Raw genomic sequence first — 22857 nt, forward strand, 5'->3', positions numbered from 1 at the left:
ATGAAGTCATCCGTGTGTGAAGGTGCTTCTGCCTAGCGTGGTCCTAAATGAATCACTGGACCAGTGGAAAACATTCGAGATGACTTAAGTGCAACATGGTTCATTTCTTATTACATATTCATCCATGGATGTGGGGTGTTTCTGTGTCAAACTCATCCCAGTGTTCACTGTTCCTACTTCTTCAGTGGTCAGAGATTCCATTTGTATGGCTTGTTTTTAGTTAGGGTGAGAATCATCATGGCCCTTTCTCAGTTATTATACTCATTCTTGCCATTTATGTGGTGTACCAATGGCTTTGTTACCAGTGTCATCCCAAGTTCCTCTTCATTGTAGATGCTCAATAGATGCATATTGAATGAACAAGTGGATAAATGAATAAAAACATGAATAATCCCAGCACATATCAATTCAGTAGTATCTATAACTTGCTGGACTGACTTCAGTTTATAAATTAAACAAGCCTTGAAATTTCAATTTGGTAAAAGAATTTCGTTTGGGGCCTGTATGCCAACTAATAACTATCTGGACTTTTTTTTTAGTTGCTACAATGTTGGGATTTAAAGCTGTGATACACCTGATTCTTTATAAAGGTGGTCCCATGCCTTTGCCTGGCCAGCTCTGCTCCTCTGGTTAACTACATGCATGGTTTCTGTCTGCGTATCTGTCCTCTTGTACTGGTAAAATGTTCACTCTCATCATTGTTGTTCAGTTATTTCCTCTTCTTTCTCCATACCTCCTATTTTTGTGTTCAAAACTTGTTTAATAATCTGAGGTTGAGCATCCGTAGGAGAAAAATTTCCTATAGATGGAGCATGAAGCCCTCCAAAAATTCTATCAAATACCCAGCCCATGAAGACAGGAAGAAAAAGGGAAAACCTCAATGGAGGTGTGTACAAACCCATACTTGTAGGACACATATTAGGTATGGATTTCTCTTTTTGAAAACATACCTTTTTGAAAGCCCTCACCTACCACTTCCTTTTTTTTAATTTTATTGCTTTCAGAGAAGAAGGAAGAAGGAGAGAGAGATAGAAACATCAACGAGAGAGAATCATTGATCGGCTGCCTTCTGCACGCCCCTTACTGGGGATCGAGCCTGCAACCCGGGCATGTGCCCTTGACTGAAATCAAACCTGGGACCCTTCAGTCCACAGGTCAACACTCTATCCACTGAGCCAAACCAGCTAGGTCTACCACTTCCTTTAAACAGTAAACTGTGCAGGGTTACCAAGCAAGATTGGATTTACAAGAATATGATGTGAACATGGCTTTAGGTGTCTTCATGTCAACAGCCCTAACTTACTCATCAGCTTCCTCATAGTGCTTTGAAGGGACTGTCTAGTGTGACGTTGCCCAATGAAGGTTGAAGAAGGGAAATGGGAAGAGGGAGTGCAAGTAGGGCACACTAGTTAACCATTCGGGATCAGAGGGTTAACCTCTACCCTTGACTTAAAAGCATCTTATCTTCTCTTGGCCATTTTCTCAGAAACTCCTTAGGAGCAGCTTTTGTCCCCTCTAACAAAGTTGCACACATTGAGAACAAACCACCTCATCTCCATGGCTGGGTGTTTGTGTGTCTACATAGAAGTCCTTTATGACTCCCCATTACTCACGTGTAAAATCTAAACTGCTGGCATCACTCCCAGTCTGACCTAGGGCACTGTCTTCTGTGACACTTTACCCACCAAACTCTTTTTCAGCACACAGAATTCTTGCCTTTCCCCAAACACTCAGCTCTATTTTATGCTCCCTGCCTTTGAACCTGCTGCTCTCTCTTCCTGGAATTCCTTTCCTCTCCTTTCAGCCAACACTTCCCCATTGTTAGAGACCCAAATCAAGGGTCACCTCCCCAGGGAAGTCCTTCCTGACCCAGCAGGGAAGTCACTCATTCCCCAGAGTAAGGGCTCTTGTGCTTGGCTCTGTTGTCCTTATCACACAGTATTAAAAGCTAGTTTTTACATGTTTGCCCGCAGCACTCTAAGGATAGAGATTTATCTTTATATCCTCACATTTAAGCCAGGGGGGTAGGGACTAATATTAATTTTATTATTGATGAGAAAACCAAAGCACAGAAAGGTTAAAAAGTTTTTCAGGTTCATACAACCAGAACCTTATAGAACTATAACGTGAACACAGGGAATGTAGGCTCAGAAGTCACCTTTTTAACCACTTTGACATGCCACTCTTCCTTAAAAATCATTTTGGTGACCTTGTTACTTTTACTATGGTATCTATAGTAACATAAAGTCTTATTCTTTACCAATCAGATCAATTATGTTTGTATGTGAGTTATACAGTTAATAAATTCCATTTTAAACTATTGTTCTAGAATATTTACTAGTTTAAAATCTCCCCCCCAAAATCATTAGCATGGCCCATAGTGCAATGGAAGGGAATGTGTGTGGTGGTTTCGGCTCAAGGGAGATTGTTATTTTTATTTAAATGTCTTGTTCCTGCATCTTGCTTCTTCAACTAAATATTTGAGTACCCAAAGACTGGACTATTTCTTATACCTTAAGGGTCCCCCAAAGGACTTAGAGTTGCTGTGTTCACTGTAGGCACTGAAACTTTTGCTGGGTAAATTAACACAGGAACAAAACTGCTTCCTTATTGCCAACCACCAACAGTGTATTGAGAATGTAGCATCAAATTGAATATTTAAGAGTTGACAAACTTTCTTACTGAATTCCCAGGCCGCAGAGAGTTAGGAGTTGGTTGAGGAGTGATCACTCAGTTGGCAGCCTCTCTTCTAAGCCTCTAGCCCTCATGAAGCATCTGGGAGCCTCCATCCCAATCACCTTGTAAATATCCAGCATTTCCTGTATTCATTCCTGTGCCTGGCTAGTTTGGAGCACATTCTCTGTGCCAGCCACTGTGCTAATAATTTTACAAGTCTTATCTCACTTAATCCTTATATAGCCTTCTGAAATAGGTGATTTATTAAACCCCTTTTTTAAAAATAAGGACACTGAAGCTTTGAGAGGTTAAATAACTTGAACAAGGTCAAATACCTGGTAAAACGACAGAGCTGGGATTTAAATAGGACCTTCTGGTTCCAGAGTCTTAGACTTAAAACTCCTTTTCTTTTCAGTAGTGTAGTCTCAATTATTGGCTAATACTTTTGGATTCTGATTCTTTTACGCAGAATGTTTCTGTTTCCATGTCTTTGTTTTACTTTCATCTTTTTAACCCCCACCCTTTTGAAATAAGGACTAAAAAATGTTACAGGGTTTTATTAATTACTAGAGGCCCAGTGCATGAAAATTGTGCATGGCAGGGGGCGGAGGGGGGGAAGGGGGAAGAGGGAGTCCGCTCAGCCCGGCCTGCACCCTCTCCAATCTGGGACCCCTCGGGGGATGTCCGACTGCTTTTCGTAATCTGAGACTGCTGGCTCCTAACCACTCATCTGCCTGCCTGCCTGATTGCTCCAACCCCTCTGCCTGCCTGCCTGATGGCCCCTAACTGCCCCCCTACTGGCCTGATTGCCCCTAACTGCTCCCCTGCTGGCCTGATCACCCCTAACCACCTCTGCCTCACCCCGCACCCGGGAACCAGGATTCCCTCCTCCGACTGGTTGCAGGCACCTGGGACCCGGGATTCCCTCCCTGTGGCTGGCCACAGGCACCCAGGACTCAGGCCGGCCACAGCCACAGGTGCCCGGGACCTCGGGGCAGGCAGCTTGTCCCTCTCCCAGGCCCCAGGCGCTGGCATCCGGGACCACAGGGCGGGCAGCTTGTCCCTCTCCCAGGCCGCAGCCTGGCTGGTCCCCATTCCTTTCTCATGAACTCATTTGTGCCTGGCTGGTCTCCATTCCTTTCTTGCAAGCTCATTTGTGCCTGGCTGGTCCCCATTCCTCTCTCCCCAGTGTTGAGTGTCTGAGCAGTCCTGGTGAGAGGGTGCGAAGGTGTGAGGGCATGATGACCATTTGCATATTAGCTCTTTATTATATAGGATTATTCTGAAGTAGCATCCTATCCCCATGACCCTTGATAGTTTGAGGCTGCATCTCCTGAAATGCTTGTCCCATTTGTTAAATAGCAGTCTGCCTCCCCTCTTTGGAACTCCCATTTCTTGGTTTTCCAAATGAAATCCAGAATACAGAAGTCCTTATTCTTTATGTCTGTCTCAAGAGTAGGCCATTAGTGAACTGGATTGACTCTCTATGAATCTTTGAGTCAAATGCAATAATCTCTTACCCAGTTCCAAACCTCCCCAAACACCAAGTTTCCCTCTCTGATCTCAAGCCCCACTAGGGATTCTTTATTATCTATTTCTGAACATTTATCCTCACTCCCCTAGGAATGACTGAGAGGCCTCCTCAGATGCCCTAACAGATAGGGCCTAACTATTAAAATACTCCTCCTTTATCTTAAATCATATCATCAGTCTTGTTGCCTGAATGGCATATTGTTCATTAGCTATGTTTGTGTACCATGAAATGTTTGAAACCAGCACAGCATTATCCAAACCAGACTTATTTGGGACCACTTTGGGGTTTGGCATCAGTGAAATTTCCTTCAAGGATGGTTGATAAAAAAAAAAAAAAAAAGAAAAGAAAAGAAAGAAAGAAAAGCACGGCATCCTGTTTCTTGAACAGAGACTTGCATAATCAACCAAGTAGAAAGAGATGTTGAGATGCATTTAACCTCATTAGTTTCAGTAGGACTGGCTCTCCCCAATCCATCAGAGTTGAGCTACATTAGTGAAACTCAACTATTTTCAAATCTCATTTACATAATGGATGAGATGTGAAATGAGCCCAATGTAAGGGGAGCCGCCCGGAGGCACTAAAGTTTATCACAATATGTAAGAGTTCTTTTAGATCATTGCATTAAATTTCCACTAACAAGATAACAAATTAATTGTCTGTGTTACTGTACTAGCCCACAGTCCTTTGAGTGGAGAGTATCAGTGAGGAAGGCAGCTGAGGTTTCAAGGACTGTGGGTGGAGAGGGAAGCTCAGAGGGATGAGATGAATGCTACCATGGCTTTCTTCTTCCTCTTTAAGAAATCCTAGGCACCTCGGTAATCTGATGGTGGACTTTGGCTTTATTAGTGAGGTAAGCGAGGATGAGTAAATCAACTGTATCAGACAAGCCTCAGGACATCTAGAAATTGATCATTCTGCCGAAATAAGCACTTTGTGTTTATTAGCTGGGAGTTCATCACTCTCACTACTCCTCGTCCAATTCCTAAGAGATTTCAAAGCCATCATCATGGTATTAGCTCGTCTGACTGAACTACTGGAGATAAAGATTAGGAGATCTATCTAATGATGGGTCTGAGTTTCTGTGATTTTTTTTTTCTTCTATTGCAAAGGAGAAAGCTTTCCTAGCACATATTCTGTATCTGTATGTGGATGCCCTCACGCAATTACAATGTGCATGCATTCCCAGTTCAAACAGTGGGACAAAGTAATGGGTTTGAAGAAAGGACACAGCAAAGCTCTTAAAATAATGCAGCTTGTCCATACATGGAGAAATGACGAGTGAACAGGGGGGTGTATGCTGAGTTGACTTCTCTAGTTGGCACAATATGCCTATACCGTGGGTGATGTTGCACTGAGAAGAATAATTAGATTTCATAACCATTTATAATCCAACACCCATGCATGGCCAGACTCCCACAGATGTGTCCGTGAGAGATGAATATATATTGGGCTGATCTGTCACAAACTAGTAAATACGTATTTATCTATTTCTACATATATTTATAGATACACATACCCTAAAGCTCCAGATATCAAGCTCTTTTCTCAATGTGGCTTCTAAATAAGCAGTAATCAAAATGCAAATAAGGTGACCCAGTTAGCATCCAGATCTGTATTACCATGCAGATGTGCTCTGCGACTCTGTGCTTCAAAGGTAACAAGGAAGACACTACAAAAGATGCTCATATTAACCAGCATTGACTAAGCCCTTCTGGTTGGGGAAAATCCAGAAAAGACTGTTCCAGAGTCAGTGGTCTGAGAGCTTGGGTCAGATCTCTGAGTTTGGGCTTGGTTTGTTTCTGAGCTGCTCTGTGAGTGTAGAATAACAACTGTGCACCCGGAGAGCAAGAAGACTGCTTCTGTGAAGTCTCAAATTGTAACCCTTAGAGCACAAAGCTTACATGCTGGCCTAAGATAGTCCCAGAATAAGGCCAGGGTCAGACTCATGGTTCTGCCATCCTCCTCATGTGATACAAGTTACACCTTCTTTCTGGGGCTCGGTTTTCCGGGAAGAAATGGCCTAACTCTGAACTGCCTTGATATGACTTTACTGAAGCTCCTTTGTATTCATCTGGTGATGAAGCCTGTAATAGGCTTGAGGTCCATTACAGTAGCAAATTCTTAAATTACTTGTGAGCCCAGGATGGAACAAGAGCACACTTGGTGCATTGTACTATTAAATTGGTTTTAATTACATGTATGCATTGTTTCTTCCCTTAATACCTCTTGAAAATCCCTTTGTTATATTTCTCTGAGAACAGGTACCACTCTATTGTGTGCACTTTTTTTTTTAAGTACAAGAGCAGTTACATCAGCATTCTATTTGGTTCTATCTGTCTGCCCTTTGTCCTGTGAGCACATGTGTTTGTATATAGGAATTAACTTGGGCAGGTAAGGGATCTAACATGAGCTTATAAGTATCTATGAATCTTAAACTGTATATAAACTGTTTTCATCATATATATATGATGTTCCAAAAATTTATACACACTTTAACACTGATAGCTCAATTAATGATTCTTTCTTTTCAAATTTAACCCATTGGAATTAATCATGGGTTAAAAGTGTGTATACATGTTTTTGGACACCCTGTATGATGCACTTTTTTTTTTTCTAAGACAAGGTTCAGATGTCTGAGATGCAAAAATATTAAAAACGTCTTACTCAGTATGTCTACTCTTTGTGGTCTTGATATCTGATATCTTCCCATTTGGGATTATATCATTCGGGCACCTCTAGAAAACGCCCTTCACCCTGGCATGATCAGGAGAGACTTTTTCCTGCATCATTAGAATTTACTGCATTTTTTAATATAAATCTCAATGGCGTTCCAATAGACAGGAATATTATCTTCTCAGCCCATTTCTGAAGTTCTAAATTAAAAGAGGCAAGACTTAATCAGGTGTTTTAGTGGCCTTTCTGAATGTAAAAGCTTAAAAACAGAATGGTAGAGCTAGAATAGATTCTACCAGCAGGAAACCAAAGCTCGGTGAGATTCCAAGTCTTGTTCAAGTTCATCCAGTAAGTGTGGGGCAGAACCTGCAATAACTTAATGTCTCAGGACTCCAGTCTTTTCACTTTCATATTATATGTCTTTGATACAATTTATGAACTATTAGTACTCACTGAATAGTTGGTGTCAGCTTTATGCTAGGAAGATACAAGAAGAGAATATAAAGTCTCTGCTTCCTGAGGAATTTCAGTCTTACAGACAATTAGTACTAAGACCATATAGTGCGAAGAACTAATAATAGTTAACACAATTGAGTTCTGACTATATCTGGGCACCATAATTAGTGCTTTCCTACTAGTTGTGTATTGTTGCTATAACAAATTGCCACAATCGTGGTGGCCTAAACAACACAGATGTATTACTTTACAGTATTAGAGGTCAGAAGTTCAGAATGGCTCTCAGGGAGCTGAAATTAGAGTATCAGCAGGGCTGCATTCCTTCCTGGGAACTACAGGAAAGAATTCATGTCCAGCCTTTTCCATCTTCTAGAAGTCATCTGCATTCCCTAACTCCCGCCCCTGCTTCATCTTCAAAGCCAGCAGCAAAGCATCTTTCTGACCCCACTCCATCACCACATCTCTCTGATTCTTCACTCTGCCTTCTTTCACTTGAACAGACCCTTTTGATTACATTGAATCATGGATACTCTCCTTATGTTTAGCTCAGCTTATTGGCAACATTCATTCTATTTTCAACCTTAATTCTCCCTTAACATGTCACATAATATATTCACAGGTTGTAGGCATTAGAATGTAGACATCTTTGGTGGGAAAGGGGGTGTGGAGGTCAGGGGGCATTATTTTCTGTCTACCATAATATGTAAATTATTCTAATCCTCACAAAAACCTCATTTAACAGATAAATAAACTGAGGCATGGAAAATTGACATAGCTTGGCCCAGTCACAAAGCTAGTAAAGCAGGTAGTCTTACTCCAGAGAATATATTCTTCACTTCTACTTTATACTATGCTGGAAAAGGAGTTTTAGAATAGAAGACCATGTGTGGACTGAAGTAGTTAGGGCATCTTCCCCAGAGGTTTTGGGCCTAGAACAATAGGTGTGTTCCATTTATCCATTCATCCATCCTCTTTAGAAAATCTGGTATCTATCAAGTTAAGTATTGGGAAATCAAGACATGGTTCATAACCTCTAGAATCTTTCAGTTGCCTACAAAAACTGGCAGGGAAGTGCACAGATAATTACACAACATTAACTCATATTGCTGTAGTCTGTTCAAGGTGATAAGACATCTGGGAGGGAGTTGACATGTGTCAACTCTACTTAACAAATCGATATGCTTTTATTTTTCCCAACTGTCTTTTAAAGTGGATCCCCCAATATTTGATTTGAAGGACCCATCCCAAGCACTGTTGTCTCATTTACACAATGAAGACCACCGCCCTAGCAGGTCGTCCCCTCCACTTCTAGCCATTGAATTCTACCCATTGTTCAAGACTGGGATTTTTGTACCTCTCTCTGTCTTTCTGAGTGTCTGGTTGGTCCCATTCATATTTCCTTCCCATGACTAATGGTGCCTGGCACTTACAGGCTCTTAATGAATGTTGAGTTAATAAATGGAAGACTACAAGGCCACCTCAGATCCCACTGAGATCTCATTCTCCTCCAAATTCGTGGAGGACTCATTTGGCCTCCTGTCTCATTTAAACAGCTTTGTACGTATTTATCCTATCCCACTTTCCACTGCTATACCTCCTCTGGAAAGACAGAGATCAACATCTTCCAAATTTTGCTAGTCAGCACTCAAATAATGGTTGATTTTTTTAAAAAAATATTTTATTGATTTTTTACAGAGAGGAAGGGAGAGGGATAGAGAGTCAGAAACATCGATGATGAGAGAGAAATATTGATCAGCTGCCTCCCGCACGCCCCCGACTGGGGATGTGCCCGCAACCAAGGCACATGCCCTTGACCGGAATCAAACCTGGGACTCTTCAGTCCGCAGGCTGACGCTCTATCCACTAAGCCAAACCAGTTAGGGCAATAATGGTTGATTTTTAAGTGATTGATTCTAAGCTCACTGAATAGTATTTTACTTAAGAGTGACCCTGCCTGAATTTCATCTTTCAAGGTCCTAGAATGAAGTAAAAGTCATTGGCCACAAAATACATGTTGATAGGGCCACCACTTATGATCCAGCAGGTTGTTCACTGTCCACAGGTACCTGGCTCAAGGGGATGGTGGGGCTGAAATTCAGTCTCTCCTCGCTCCAAACCATGAGCAATGGGGATGCATTTGCACATGGGAAGCCAAGTCTGTTTTCGCATAGGTGCCCTCTCTTTGCCTTGGTTTCTATCTGTGTCCTTAGTTTCTATCCACCTACATGCCTTTTCCTAATTCACCCACAGATACTATATGGATAGCAGAGGCTCTGCCTTTTGATGATTAGAAAAGCACTTTATGATCTTTCTGGTATAGACACTTTATGCTACACAGAAATTATTAGAATGTAATTCTTATAAAACAGGGACTTCAACTGTTTTAACTGGTGCCATGTCCCTGGGATGGTATTTGTTGAATTAAGGAATAAGACGATGCAACAAAAATAACATTTTTATTGACCTTGACACAGAAAAATATTATTTCCCAAATCCTAAGGGTATCTATTGGCTTGATTCACTTTCTTCTGTAACATATATCCCACTTATTGCCATAAGTGGTACTCATTTGCAAAAGAAAAAAGTGCAATGTAAAAAATCTGAAAAGACAACCAGTATATAAGAAAGGGGATTATTATCAAGTTTTTAGGAGCAGTTTCCTCTTGTGAAAAAGGTTATTTACTGCTTTACCCAAAAGTCAATGTGTTCTAGGAAAGGAAAAGAGCATTGCGTTGAATCAAGAGGCATGGATTTTAACACTTCTTCCACACACATGACATGTGAGCTTGGGCAAACCACCTAGACCTCTGTGCTTCAGTTTCCTTATTTGTGAATTTGGACTTTCACCATCTGCCTCTTGTTACCCACAAGGATGTAGCAAGGGGCAAATTGCACAATGCATGTCCAAGTTCTTTGCAAGATTAAAAGCCACTGACTGCTCAATATAGCATACCTCCCAGTCCATGCCCAGCCCTGCATTCTGCCACCTAAAGGTGGCCAGGGAGTTAACTGCAGGTGTCAGCCTCTCCCACTGTGCCTGCCTGGCCTTTGTCACCAGGAAACATCTGCACTTGCATATCTTATAATTAAAAAACTTAAGGTGTTCAACAAGCCTATATTAATCACATACTGTTTTCCAGATATACATTATCTGCAGTGGATGCTACAAAATGAATTACAGATGATCCCTGGATGATGGTCCCATCAGTCCCTTCATTTAAAAAAAACTTAAGAGATGAGGACCCAACTAGTTCTTACCTCCTCTTAAGAGCTATGTAATTTTAGATAAGTTGAGTAGCCTCTCTGAACCTCCATTTTTTTTTTCATCTAGAAAAGGGGAGTAAATGGTAGCCATCCCACAAAGGTTTTCTGTTTGTTTGTTTTTCCCATAAAGAAAATGAGATAAAGAAGATAACTAGCTTTATAATTACTCTAGGGTGAGGCTGATTTTTATTAGCCAAGGTCACAGAGGTTATTAAAGGGATCCTGGGAAAGCTAGCCCCCATAGAGCCTGCTTTTCCTCTGTGACCCCTGTGACCTTGAACAACCTGGGGAAGAGGTAATTGAACAGCAACTACTACTTTGGAGGAAACAGAATCAAAATATCGAAGCTATTGACTCACCCTGAAGGCAGTAAGCAGTGCTTTGGTTTCTGACCTTTTCGCATCCTGGGGCAGTCAATAACCTGGCGGCTCTATGCAGCGCCTGCCTCTGATTCTGATTTGGGAGTACTTTAACCTTGAACTGAGCTCCAGGTAACCAAGGCAACAGGAAGTCAGCTCCTGCGTTGGAGGAGTAGGAATCCATAAATCAAGTCCCTAATGCAAACACGGTGTGCAGGTAGAGGTTTGAGGGGATAAGTGCTCTATGAGAAATTACCTTTGAAAATGAGTGCCTGTCCCTTGGCAGGCTGCGGCACAGTTTCAAAGACTTTGAACAAAATGTATCAATAGAGGTCAACAGGTCATAACAGAATGTTTTCATATAGGCTTAGCTTTTTTTTATTTCCTCTTGGCTCTGTCTTTAATTATGAACAGATGTTGGATCCACAGAGTTATTAGCATTGTTATTTCCTCCTTTACAAACGCGCTGGCCTCCAAACAAAAGCCACAGTACAATTTGTCCTACACTGGGGCTTGGGGATGCCCTGAACACATCTACCGAGTGTGCTGTCCACGCAGTCGGGGTCTGAATTTGACATAGTGGTCCCTTCCCAGATGAAAGCCTTTTCGTCTTGAGAACTTGGTTCTGGACTGTTTCACATTCACCTGGCCATTTGGGGATGTCTCCATGGAGCGTCAGCGGCCACCTGGAATGAAGGGGAACAAAGATTTGCAGGGGCCAGCCTGCCCCATGCTCTCTCCCAAGAAGTGATTCATTCTGGTCTCCTGAGACCTCTACTCTCAGGCAAAATTTGTGGATTACAAGTGCTGTTAGGTTAGCCTTTGTTTAAAACTTACCCAGTATTCTTACCCCTTATTCTTACTGTATTCCTTGGAATGTTTCCATAATCCTTTCAAAACCCAATAATGTCTGAAAAAACATCAGGGCTTTGCTGCCCCCCCCCCCCCCCGCTTTTTTTTCCAATTTGTTTTCAAATTCATTGGATGGCAGCTAGCAAACAGTACTATAATAGAAAACCCTAAATTATCTAGAGTTTTCAAGACAGCTAAATAGTGACAATCTGAATTATAGAGTGTTTTTAAGTGTCATTTTATTACTTCTAACATATTCTCTAACATAAACACTTGAGTAGCAAAGTATGCCCAATAGAGATATGATCAGATCAACTTTAATGAAATGATGTGGACTGAGACTAATTTGGATTGGGAACATTTGCATGAAAATGGGTACAACCAAAATGACTTGAAATCAGTTTGTTCCCACGTGAGAGTTAAATATCCACCTGCTAATCCTGTTTATGGCTCATTCTCTGAGCGTGTCATAATGCGAGCAAAGAATGACTTGCCCAACCTGGGTCCACAGGTACAAAGTTGACGTATTAGTGAGTTTTCCACAGGAGCTGTTGTCCAGTAACCCTCTGAGAGCTTAGAGGTGAGCTGTGGACAGTACGCCTGCATCCATCTGATGGGAACACACACGGCTGTGGTCTGATAGGAACACACACGGCTGTGGTCCTGCCCCGTATCAAAGTGGAGAATTTGTATCAGACCAAGGGCTGTTGTTTCCACTTCAAATCTGTTAGCAGCCAATTGTTCAGATGCATCCATCTTCCCAATACCCATGCTCTGGTATAGACTTGTAGATTTTTCTCAAAGTATGTTTGTTTAATGCATGTTTGTGATTCTAAATATATTAACAATAACACAGGCTAAGGAATAAAAATAAAAACTCCTCCTTCCTCACCAATCTTCCCTGTGCTTCCTGTCCTTAGAATAAACAGTTTTGTGTGTGTGAACTCTTTGGGTACGTGTCCTTGTGGATGATTCTGTGTCATGTTACATGTTTATACATGTGTACTCACCTGTCCCTGGCACACCTGCATATGTGAAACATGGACACTCTACACACATTTCTTGACTCTGAGATGGTTGCACTTTGCAGTCTTTCTATCATAGAATTTCATGTTTGTCCACATTCACTGTCAAAATGCTGTGAAATATAAAATCCAAAAGAACCTATTATTCTCAGCATCTGATGCGGGAGGTTCAGAGACTGGGATGGAGAGTTGGGGGACGGGAGTGGAAGGGAAATGAAAATGTCAGCATGGACACATGGTTCTAACTTAGGTTCCTGGAAGAGTGTCTTTTCCAGGTGTAGTACAAGGCCCTTTGCATCCTGGCAAGAAACAGGCCATTGGAAGATTGGGGTCGTGGGCAGGTGTTAGAAGATGGACAGGTGGAGCAGGATGATCTGGCTACTTGGAAACTTCCAGCTCTGACATTAGGAGCTGTCTGAGTTTGGTCAGTTCTCTCTTAACTTCTCAGAAATCTGTTGCTCTCATCTGTAAAATGAAGAAAATAGTAACCTCCTCACTACATGGATCACCACTGTCATTAGGCCCAAGGGATCTGATCCCTGTGGTGGAAGATAATGTTACTCCGGGAGGGGACTGTATCACTCAGGTTACTTGGGATGGGACAAAAAGGATCACATGATAAAGCCCCACGTGTTGTTGTTTGTTGCTGCCAGTGGCATAGAGCCTGCAAATGAAGAAACTCTGAGTCAATTTTCTAGTCTATAGACCAGTGGTTCTCAACCTTCTGGCCCTTTAAATACAGTTCCTCATGTTGTGACCCAACCATAAAATTATTTTCCTTGCTACTTCATAACTGTAATGTTGCTACTGTTATGAATCGTAATGTAAATATCTGATATACAGGATGGTCTTAGGCGACCCCTGTGAAAGGGTCGTTCGACCGCCAAAGGGGTCGCAACCCACAGGTTGAGAACTGCTGCTATAGACTGTTTGACATGGATACAGAACTTTCATGCCTCTGCACTTATGCTCGGGTGAGTCGGAGAGTCACTATTATGCAGCTGGGATGTGGAAGGTGCTCAGAGATCCTTGGTCCTGTCAGGGAAGAGAAAGGACACCTGGCTGCCTTGTTTCAGCTGGGCCTGAGGAAGCAGTGGGTTATATTAGCGATAGTTGCAATAATAGGAATAATAATAATGGGAAACAGTTACATAGCATCGACTGTGTGCCAGACACTGGTCTAAGCACTTTATGGAGACTGACTGCTGGATGCTCCCAACCACCCCTAGGAGAGCGTTCCATCTCATTTGTACAGTTAAGGAAGCTCAAAGCTTGGAGAGGTTAAGTAACTTGCTCGTGATCACACAGCTGGAAAGTACAAGAGCCTGGATTCCAGCCCAGGAAACATGGTTCCAGAATAGCTCCAAGATTTGTCATATAGTGAATATCCAGGCCCTTCCAGAGGCACCTCGCAAGAGCCTTCCCAGGCTTCTCGGCACCATAAAGGCATGACTTATGATGGTTGTCGTGGCCAGACACTCCAAGGTCCTATGTCTGCTCTTGCTTAGCTCAGTGACTGTTGCTACACAGCAGTCCCCACAGTGCATCTTCTGCCTCCAGCAGGCTGGTCCTCATCTAGATCCTCTTCCTTTCTCCATCTATGGCATCATATGACTATCCCTCATTCTTGCTGTTCTAGCGCGACCTCTGGAAAGTCTTTTCTTACTTTTTTTCACATGAGTCCCTACCTGCGTAGAACTCCCCCAGCACCTAGGATGAAGGACACGCAAGCCCGCCCATACTTGCTGCCCAACAACTTCTTCTCATTTAGTCTTGTCTCCCCTGCTGCCTGAGAGGAGCAGCCTCACAAGGGTGGGTCCCACTTCTCCTCGCCATGCTGCACACAGCACAACCTCCGTAGAGATGGCCTATGTGATCCTCAGCAGGCAACAGCATGCCTGGTGGAGGAGTATACTGCTTCTTTAGGCCTGTGCCCTGACACCACTTCCAGGCAGCAACCTGGAATGTCCTCACCACTAACTTTAGCCACAATACCAAAACCAGTCATGCTGCTAATTTTTTTTTTCTTTGAACATTCTAAAATGTTATTCTTATACCAGAAGGAGGTCAGATCATTTAAGAATTTTCTCAGATCACTTTCAGCTTTTATGTTGTCTATCTTCCTGTTTCTTCAAAATAACTGCAGGCTTTGGGGTTCTTGTTTTTCAGGGATGCCAAGTCCCCACTTAAAAGTGGACCAGACGGCAACGCATAGTAAGAACGAGGGCTCCGTGTCCACCATGATGACCAGGAAGAAGCCAGCTGCGGTTGACAGTGTTGCAATCCCACCCACCCCAGTGTTATCTCTCCTCGCTGCGTCTGCAGCAACCTCAGATGCAGGTGAGCACTTTTCAGATGCTTTGGGTTCACCCCAGAGAAGGTGGGCGTGGAGAAGACCTCCTGGGAGTGTGCTATGGAGTACAGGTAAGAGTCCTCTGCTTAGCCAACCTGCCCCACTGAGCAGGTGTGCTGTTGCAGCCCTGGATTTTTCAAGTGGGAGGAGGTTTAACAAGGATGGAGGTCACCTTGAAACTAGTGGCAAAGTCCTCTTGAAGAAGCTTTCCAGTTTATCCTAACACATGCCCATCTAGTAAGCAGCAAATAATGATAGCAATTACTCTTTGTCAAGCTTTAGTAATTACAAACCTCAGCATCCTTATATATGCTACCTCATGTAACTCATAAAAAACTCTATAAAATAAATGCTTGTGTCTTCATTTCAGATGATGAAGCTAAAAGTAAAGGAACTTGCCCCAAGAACCTGTGCACAGTCAGGATCCCAACCCAGGTCCTGGTCCCATGCTCCCAACCACTGCATTTCCCAATCTTGTTCTCCAGGGTTAGGAGACAGTAATCAGAGTTCCCTGAGGCCTTGATTCATTCTACCCTCATGATGTCATGGATCCCTCAATAGTCACCAGACTCCTCACAGGCAGGTGATAAAATATAAATTCCTTATTCAAATACCCGTGAAGCTTTGCCTTCCTCTACTCCCTCTCACCAATCCCTCACCAGCCCCCACTTTGCCACACTCATTCCAACTGTAAGGAAGGTAGGCCTTGGACTTGGCTTAACTCCTTTCTTTGAGGACAGGTTTACTCAATTCCTACGTGCACCCCACAGACTTTTGAGGCCACACCACTTTCAAATGCCTGCAGCATCCAGTGTCTGTACTATGCATTCACCTTCCACATGAAAAATGTCCTCTATTTAACCTCTTCTTCCTCAAAAGACTTGTACATAACTCTGAGGTAGAATCCATGACTTAGGTTCTTGCTATCTCACAGCACATGGAATGATGGCCCATTTCATAAATGTTTGTTGAATTAATGCATTGGTCAATGTTAAGCATATAGCAGTATTTAGAAATGACTATTATGATTAGAAGCCCAAGAAGAGACTGATTATTATTTTTTAAATGTATTTTTATTGACTTCAGAGAGGGAAATGAAGAGAGAGATAGAAACATCAATGATGATAGAGAATCATTGATCAGCTGCCTCCATTGGGAATTGAGCCCGCAATCCGGGCATGTGCCCTGATCTGGAAATGAACCATGACTTCCTGGTCATGACCAGCTGGGCGAGACTGGTTATTAATATTCACATCAAACTTATTCTAAGTCAGCAGGTTGCTTTTTTTTTCTTTTTAGCTGAGAACTCAACTTGTCTACATACCTGCCTCCTTCATGGAAATTATTGGTAATTAGAAAATGAGTCTAATTGATATAATAGGAAAAGGTATTTGGAAGGTCACTTCCTAAAGTGAGTTCAGCAAAATATTAGTAGGTGTTTTGTGATAAAAGATGTTTCCATAGTTAAATGAATGTGGAGAATGTTGTATTATTACATCTGATTTCTTCCTGCAGACCTGTTCAGAGCCTTTAATTGACCAGTTCATTGTGAGGCTCCTGGACGGAGAGACACAGAATTTCAGAATTTCACAGTCTCATCTGACCACAAAACCTATTTTTCATGAAATACCTCTTAAAATCTTATTTTTCATGAAATAGCTCTTAAATAGCTCTCAGCATCTCTTTGGAAATGGTGTTCTCACCAGCCATTTGGGAAATCTTGCTCTGAAAGCATGGGATCATCTCTCAAATATGATCATGAATCTTCACATCTTTCACATGCTAGATGTGAAATGAAAAGTTTTTGGTGGAAATGTCAGGTAAACAATGTCAGCGAGGAGTACAGGAAGAAGTCAGAGGAGGGAACACACGGAGGAATGGGAGGAAGCTATCCTGAGTCTTGATGGATCAGCAGCTCCTTGGGCGGGGGAGGGGTGGTGCAGGCAGGCAATGGGGGGGGCAATGTGACAGTCCCGGAAGTGGGAGCTGATGTCCTGCCTGGAAATCCGGGAAGCTATCACTCAGCTGGAGCGAAAGATTGGGGCCTCAGTCTGCACTGCCCACCCAGAAAATTGCTTCCTCGCCCTTGTCGGTTAAGCTCCAGAGACCTCCCTTTATGGATTTAGAAATTAGCCTGCATGTTTCCGCCTTTGCTTGCCAAGCACAGATATTTCCCAGGGGCAAAAGACAGACAGGTGGTCCCCTATTTTCTTCCCCCTGAACTTGTTCCAGTCAGTGTTCGAGAGCACATTCTTGGGATCCCAGCCTCCTGTGGACTCTATTTGCATTCAGTAGTTTACAAATATGACAAAGGGGCATAGAAACAGGTGGGTCTTGAACTTTTCAACCTGCCTGTCTGGTAATAAGAGCTGAGCCACAGCTCTCCTGTTTCAGGATGCAAGAATGTGCTGTTGTTTATTTGTAGGCAGTGATAAACTGAGACCCTCATGAGAATTTCACAGATCTGGTCCACTTCTGGGTCTCAGGTGGCTGAGCAGAAGTTCTGAGGGGAAAGAAGACAGAGATCCAACCCGGTGCTGGTGGCCAGACCTTCCTGAGATTCTGCTCTCCACAGATTTGCCACTTCCTACAAACCAGAGAGAACTTAGGTCCTACAGGCGGGGCTCGTGTCCAGTGTGATTCAGAGAAACCTCGGAATCTCTACAGTTTGAAATTGCATGAGGTCATGCAGTGGGACTGGACCCAACTTCTTGATTGACCACCTGGTTTCCAATGGAATCCTACTTCTGTCATAGGCTCAACATTAGCCAAGGCAGGTTGCTTTCTCCCTAACGGTGGACTCCTACTTTTTTTAGAGAACAGTGAGCAAAACTCATAATTTGATCGGGTGGATAGCCTAACAGTGTCAGGCACACAGCAGGAGATCAATCTTTTCTGGGTTTGATTTCATTAGATTGGGTGTTTGTGCATTGGTCATCTACATTTCTGATGAGACAACTCGCTTATTTTTTTGGTTTTTTTAGAATCCCCTTACTCATCTCTCACTATAAGCAAGGTCATCTAGAATTACCTGTGGCTGTATAGAGAAATCCACTTATTTTCCACTAAGTCTTCCTTTCTAGAGAATGGTTTTGAAGATCCAGACAAGTACAAAGGGCAATAAAAGAAAGAACAGTAGCCCTAACCAGTTTGGCTCAGTGGATAGAGCGTCAGCCTGCAGACTCAAGGGTCTCAGGTTCGATTCCAGTCAGGGGCATGTACCTTGGTTGCAGGCACATCCCCAGTAGGGAGTGTGCAGGAGGCAGCTGATCGATGTTTCTCTCTCATCGATGTTTCTAACTCTCTATCCCTCTCCCTTCCTCTCTGTAAAAACATCAATAAAATATATTTAAAAAAAAGAAAAAAAGAAAGAACAGTAAAAATATAAGGGGCTTATTCAGCAAAATTAACTTAAGAGTTTATTGAGATAAAATACCGAAATAATTGCATTAATTAGAAATTTCTTTCATTTAAAATTAATGGATGCTAAAATTTCTGGTACAGTGCCTGACACATAGTAGCTGCTCAGTAAATCACCACTGACTGAAATGAATGATTGCGAGTCAGCAGCTGCGTGCTGATCCAGCACCCAGTGTGGTGGGAGACATCTGAGAAAAGGATGGTCAGCCTTGGAACTGCTAAACAATCAAATGGAAAACATTTGACAGACATGAGGGGGTCTGTTGGGTAAATACTTGCCAAGTAATTAGTTAGTCTATGGTTCCACCAGTACTTTTTCAAACAGGTGATCTTTGGAAAAAGAAAAAGAAGAAACATTTCCCATTTTATTTTATAAAGAAAAAAAAGGAACATTTTTCCACTTTATTTTATAAACATTATAATATAGGAGAAATGAAGGCAGTTCAGAGGTTTAAATATATCTTCTAGCTCAAGTGTGTGTATGTGTGTGTGCGTTCATGCATTAAGGCAATTTTTCCACTTCTCAGAGTCTGGGAGGCATACTGATTATGAAGTTATTGATTTGGAAGGGGGGGTGTAGAAGAGGGGTTCCAGGAGTGGGTGGCCAGACTGAGAAGATGTGAGTTTGTGAGCTACTGGGAGGAAGGGATGGCGGTGGCTGCCTTCATGATCAAACTGCTCTCAGGCAGCTCAGCCTTCCTGATCAAACTGCTCGATAGCCATTGATCAGTCACAGTCCCCTGGCACAAGGAAGGTCTCATTCCAGGGAGCAGTGCATCATTACTGTGAGTAATTAGGGCCAATGCAGTAAAAGCTTCAATAAAGTTTGCTCAAAGGGCTGCATAATTTGAAATAACTTCTATTGCACAATCCCAATCATAATTTACTAACCATATCAGATAATACAAACCTGAATGGGTCAGGCTAATTTTTCTGATCTACATATTGAGCTAACTTTTCAGGGAGGTCATGCAATGAGTAGAAGTTCATTATCTTCCTGCTGAAACTTGCCCCACCTTTGTATTTAAGATAAGACTATTATTAAGTAGATTACAAATTCTGCAGGAACTAAGTAAAATGCCAAAGAAACATAATCTCTGTGGTTCTATACCTGAAAGTCTAGTGTAGGGATGATAGGAAAATAAGCAGACATATCCTTCTTCCCTCTTTCTCCTCCTCCTCCTCCTCCTCCTCATATTCTCTCTCTCTCTCTCTCTCTCTCTCTCTCTCTCTCTCTCTCTCTCTCTTCTCTTACACACACACACACTGTTCAAGGGGTAGCCCAGTTCAAGATACCAGAGGGGAGCAGAGTGAAGATGGTGCTTAGTTCATGTCTGTTTTGCATCAAGGCTAAGCCATTATTCTCTCAAACTAAAGGATCTGCCTTATTTAAAACTACCAGAGCCTATGAGTAAGTGAAACTATTTAAATTTCAAAGTCTATTAAATTTTCAGACATTTTGCTTCTGAAGGGAGAGACTATATACATTAGATAAACCATTTAGTTGTTAACCAAACTATCAGTCCAACCAGAACTGACTGATGCCTATAATCAAGATGCAAACTTTAAGCTTGAAAAATTACCTTTACAAGTAAAAGAATGGATTCTTCATCCTAAGGAATCAGAGTGAAATCCAGTGGTCTAGTAGCTGGAGCAAAATGATCATGAAAATTGCTTCTAACTCCCAAATTTGTGATACCTAATTTTTCTCTTGACCAATTGCCATTTATGGAGAGAGGCCCAGAATAATGAAATAATATCCAGGTGTATAAAGCAATGCCCAGGAATTTGAGAATTAGAAAATTATTTATACTACTTGTTTTTTTGTCCTATGTGGGATCATGATCTGGAACTCCTAACCAAAGTAATAGGCCACTGTAGCCAAAAGTCTGGTCTTCCAAAAGAACCAAAATAGAGCAAATGATTCTTTGAGTTAACAGGTTTTGGAACATTCAAGGCCCATAAGTACATACACTGAAGAAGTCTTCAAATTATGAAATAAATTCCTGAAAGTCCAGACTAGTCATTTAAAATATACAGTAGAAAACCCTAAAAACTAAAAGATCTAGAGAAAAATAAAGCTTTATTTTAGAAACCAATCATTCAAGTTGTCTGTAAAGTGCTACTCATGAACCCATTTTGAAGCAGCACAGAATGACTCTTTGCCTAGAGCTCTGCAGAATGTGCGGCTCCTGGAAAGCCCCCCCTTCCCCCCTCCTCTTCTCTGGGCCCTGAAGGATTGGAAGCCTCTTTGCTTCCCTGAAGACCCCATCACACAAAAAAACTCCAAAAACTTGTTTTTAATTTTGCCCAAAAAGGATGAAATAAGTTCTTGTCTGATTTAATCTGGACATCCTAAAGCAGTTTAGCTGATCCCGTGCCCGAGGCTGTAAGCATTCAGAGAGGCACCAAAACTCCAGGATCTGGCTTTCTGCCTTCTGCTCCAACCTGAATCTCCTTGGAGATGCCATCAGCACCAAACTTTTCTGGAGTCTTCTCTCTATAGTTTTCAAAAACTATAAACTCATGTCAAATATTCATGCAACTCTTTGTTGAGGAAACCAACATGGTGACCGGACTGGTCCAAGGAAGAATGAGAGGAACAGGGCATTATGGGAATGTGGCCATCAGAGAAAGAACATCAAGCAAGATTGCTCAGTTAATGTTCTAATGGGGAATAAAACCATAACCTCTAAAGTTATCTTTTCTACTTCACAGAAATCATTTGCATCCAGGCAAAAACCTGCAAGTTATCATATTACAAGGCACAGTCTGGGCATTTGCTATCAGTAGTGGATAGCAAATCCAAAAAAGGTACATTCCCCTAGCCTAGATAGTTAATAATCACTGGGCAGGCCCATAAAATTATAGAATACTCTAGGACTCCAAAAGAACAAACACCCTTCTGTTTGCCTTGTTTCTAAGTTTTGGCTCATTTTTTCTTATCACCACTCACAGGCCATGCAGTGTTTTCGTTGACTGGACTTGTTCTTATTTACAGTGGCCTGCCCTGAATCTCAGGGCTGCACTTACCAGCTGGGTGATCTCAGACCTCAATGAACATGGAAAGCATACCACCTAGCGTAGAGGGTTGTGGGGAGGACTAAATGAGATAGACCTGGTGAAAATCTTGGCTGCATGCCTGCCCCTAGGAAGAGTTCAGCAAACCAGTGCTATTGTTGCTATTGTTACTGTTGCTGTTATGGTTATTGCTGTTTGGGCTTTCCATTCTGGACTATTCCCTCACCCACTCCTCAAGCCGTCTGGATGGCTAATTCATGATTATTCTTTAAGACTCAGCATAGTGCCTTCAACTCTAAGATGCCTTCCCTTACACCCAATTTGAGAACCACACCATGGCCAATTAGCATACCACATCTTCTGTGCCCCATGGCTCCCTGTAAGCCCATTGATCATTGGTCTCTATATTTAACAGTGTCTGTGTTCTCATGCCTGTGTCCCAGGCTGGACTATCCACTCCCTTATTTTCAGTAACTAGCACTGAAGTGGACAAATAATAGATAATCATTGAATACTAGTCAAAATGTGTTGAACAAGTGTTTTCTGTACAGAACCATCTGGTGCATGAAAAAGCATACTCTTGCATTACATTCTTTAGAGTTGAAAGGCAGTGATGTGCCTTTATTTTCCATTTCAGCACCAGAAATAGCAAACCATCCTAAGAATGTTCAGCATAGAGAGCAACCCGAGAGGGACCTCTGGGGCCTCTAGAGTCCTTTGTTCAGTTATGGCAGACCAGCTCCTAGCTAATACACCAGGATATCCTGAGGGAAGGTTATTGTCAAGTTCAAGAGTCAGCCTATATGGCATGATATGTGCAGTACATGGCTATGGGTTTATTCCGAGAAGGAGGATTCTATGTCTCCCTTCAATTGAAAGTTCTGTGGGATTTTCAGGATGAGCCACTCCATGGAAAGCTGGACATTGGCCTAGGTTGTACTTTATTTTACATATGATAGTCTTGTGGCTGGAGCGTTGCTTTCCCAGGGGAAGCAACCATTTCCTATTTAGGTTTTTGTCTCATTCAATAAGGACTACATATCCCATAAATCCCTTGATTTATATGGGATGAAATAAGAGAAGCAAAAGCTGGGAGTATTGCTTTTAAACAACATAATCATATTTGGGCGTGAATACCCTCACACAGTGTCGGGTGCATAGTAGAAACTCCGTGAACAGGTCTGGACTTGATTGAACTAATTTTTTTTTTCTCTCCAGAGCTGA

General features: G+C 42.3%; 1 protein-coding gene across 2 annotated transcripts in view; it reads left to right on the forward strand.

Moving 5' to 3' along the window:
• The window catches only part of SETBP1 (SET binding protein 1), a 347277-nt gene that overhangs the window by 304059 nt on the left and 20361 nt on the right, over positions 1-22857 (forward strand). For both annotated transcript variants that reach the window (XM_070421073.1, XM_070421074.1), the window contains exon 5: positions 15009-15179. In XM_070421073.1, coding sequence (XP_070277174.1) covers positions 15009-15179 — 171 coding nt within the window. The remainder of the gene's footprint in view (positions 1-15008; positions 15180-22857) is intronic.

The sequence above is a fragment of the Myotis yumanensis genome, unplaced genomic scaffold, assembly GCF_028538775.1.
Source record: "Myotis yumanensis isolate MYYU_CA2020_CCGP unplaced genomic scaffold, mMyoYum1.0.hap1 SCAF_7, whole genome shotgun sequence".
Taxonomy (NCBI): domain Eukaryota; kingdom Metazoa; phylum Chordata; class Mammalia; order Chiroptera; family Vespertilionidae; genus Myotis; species Myotis yumanensis.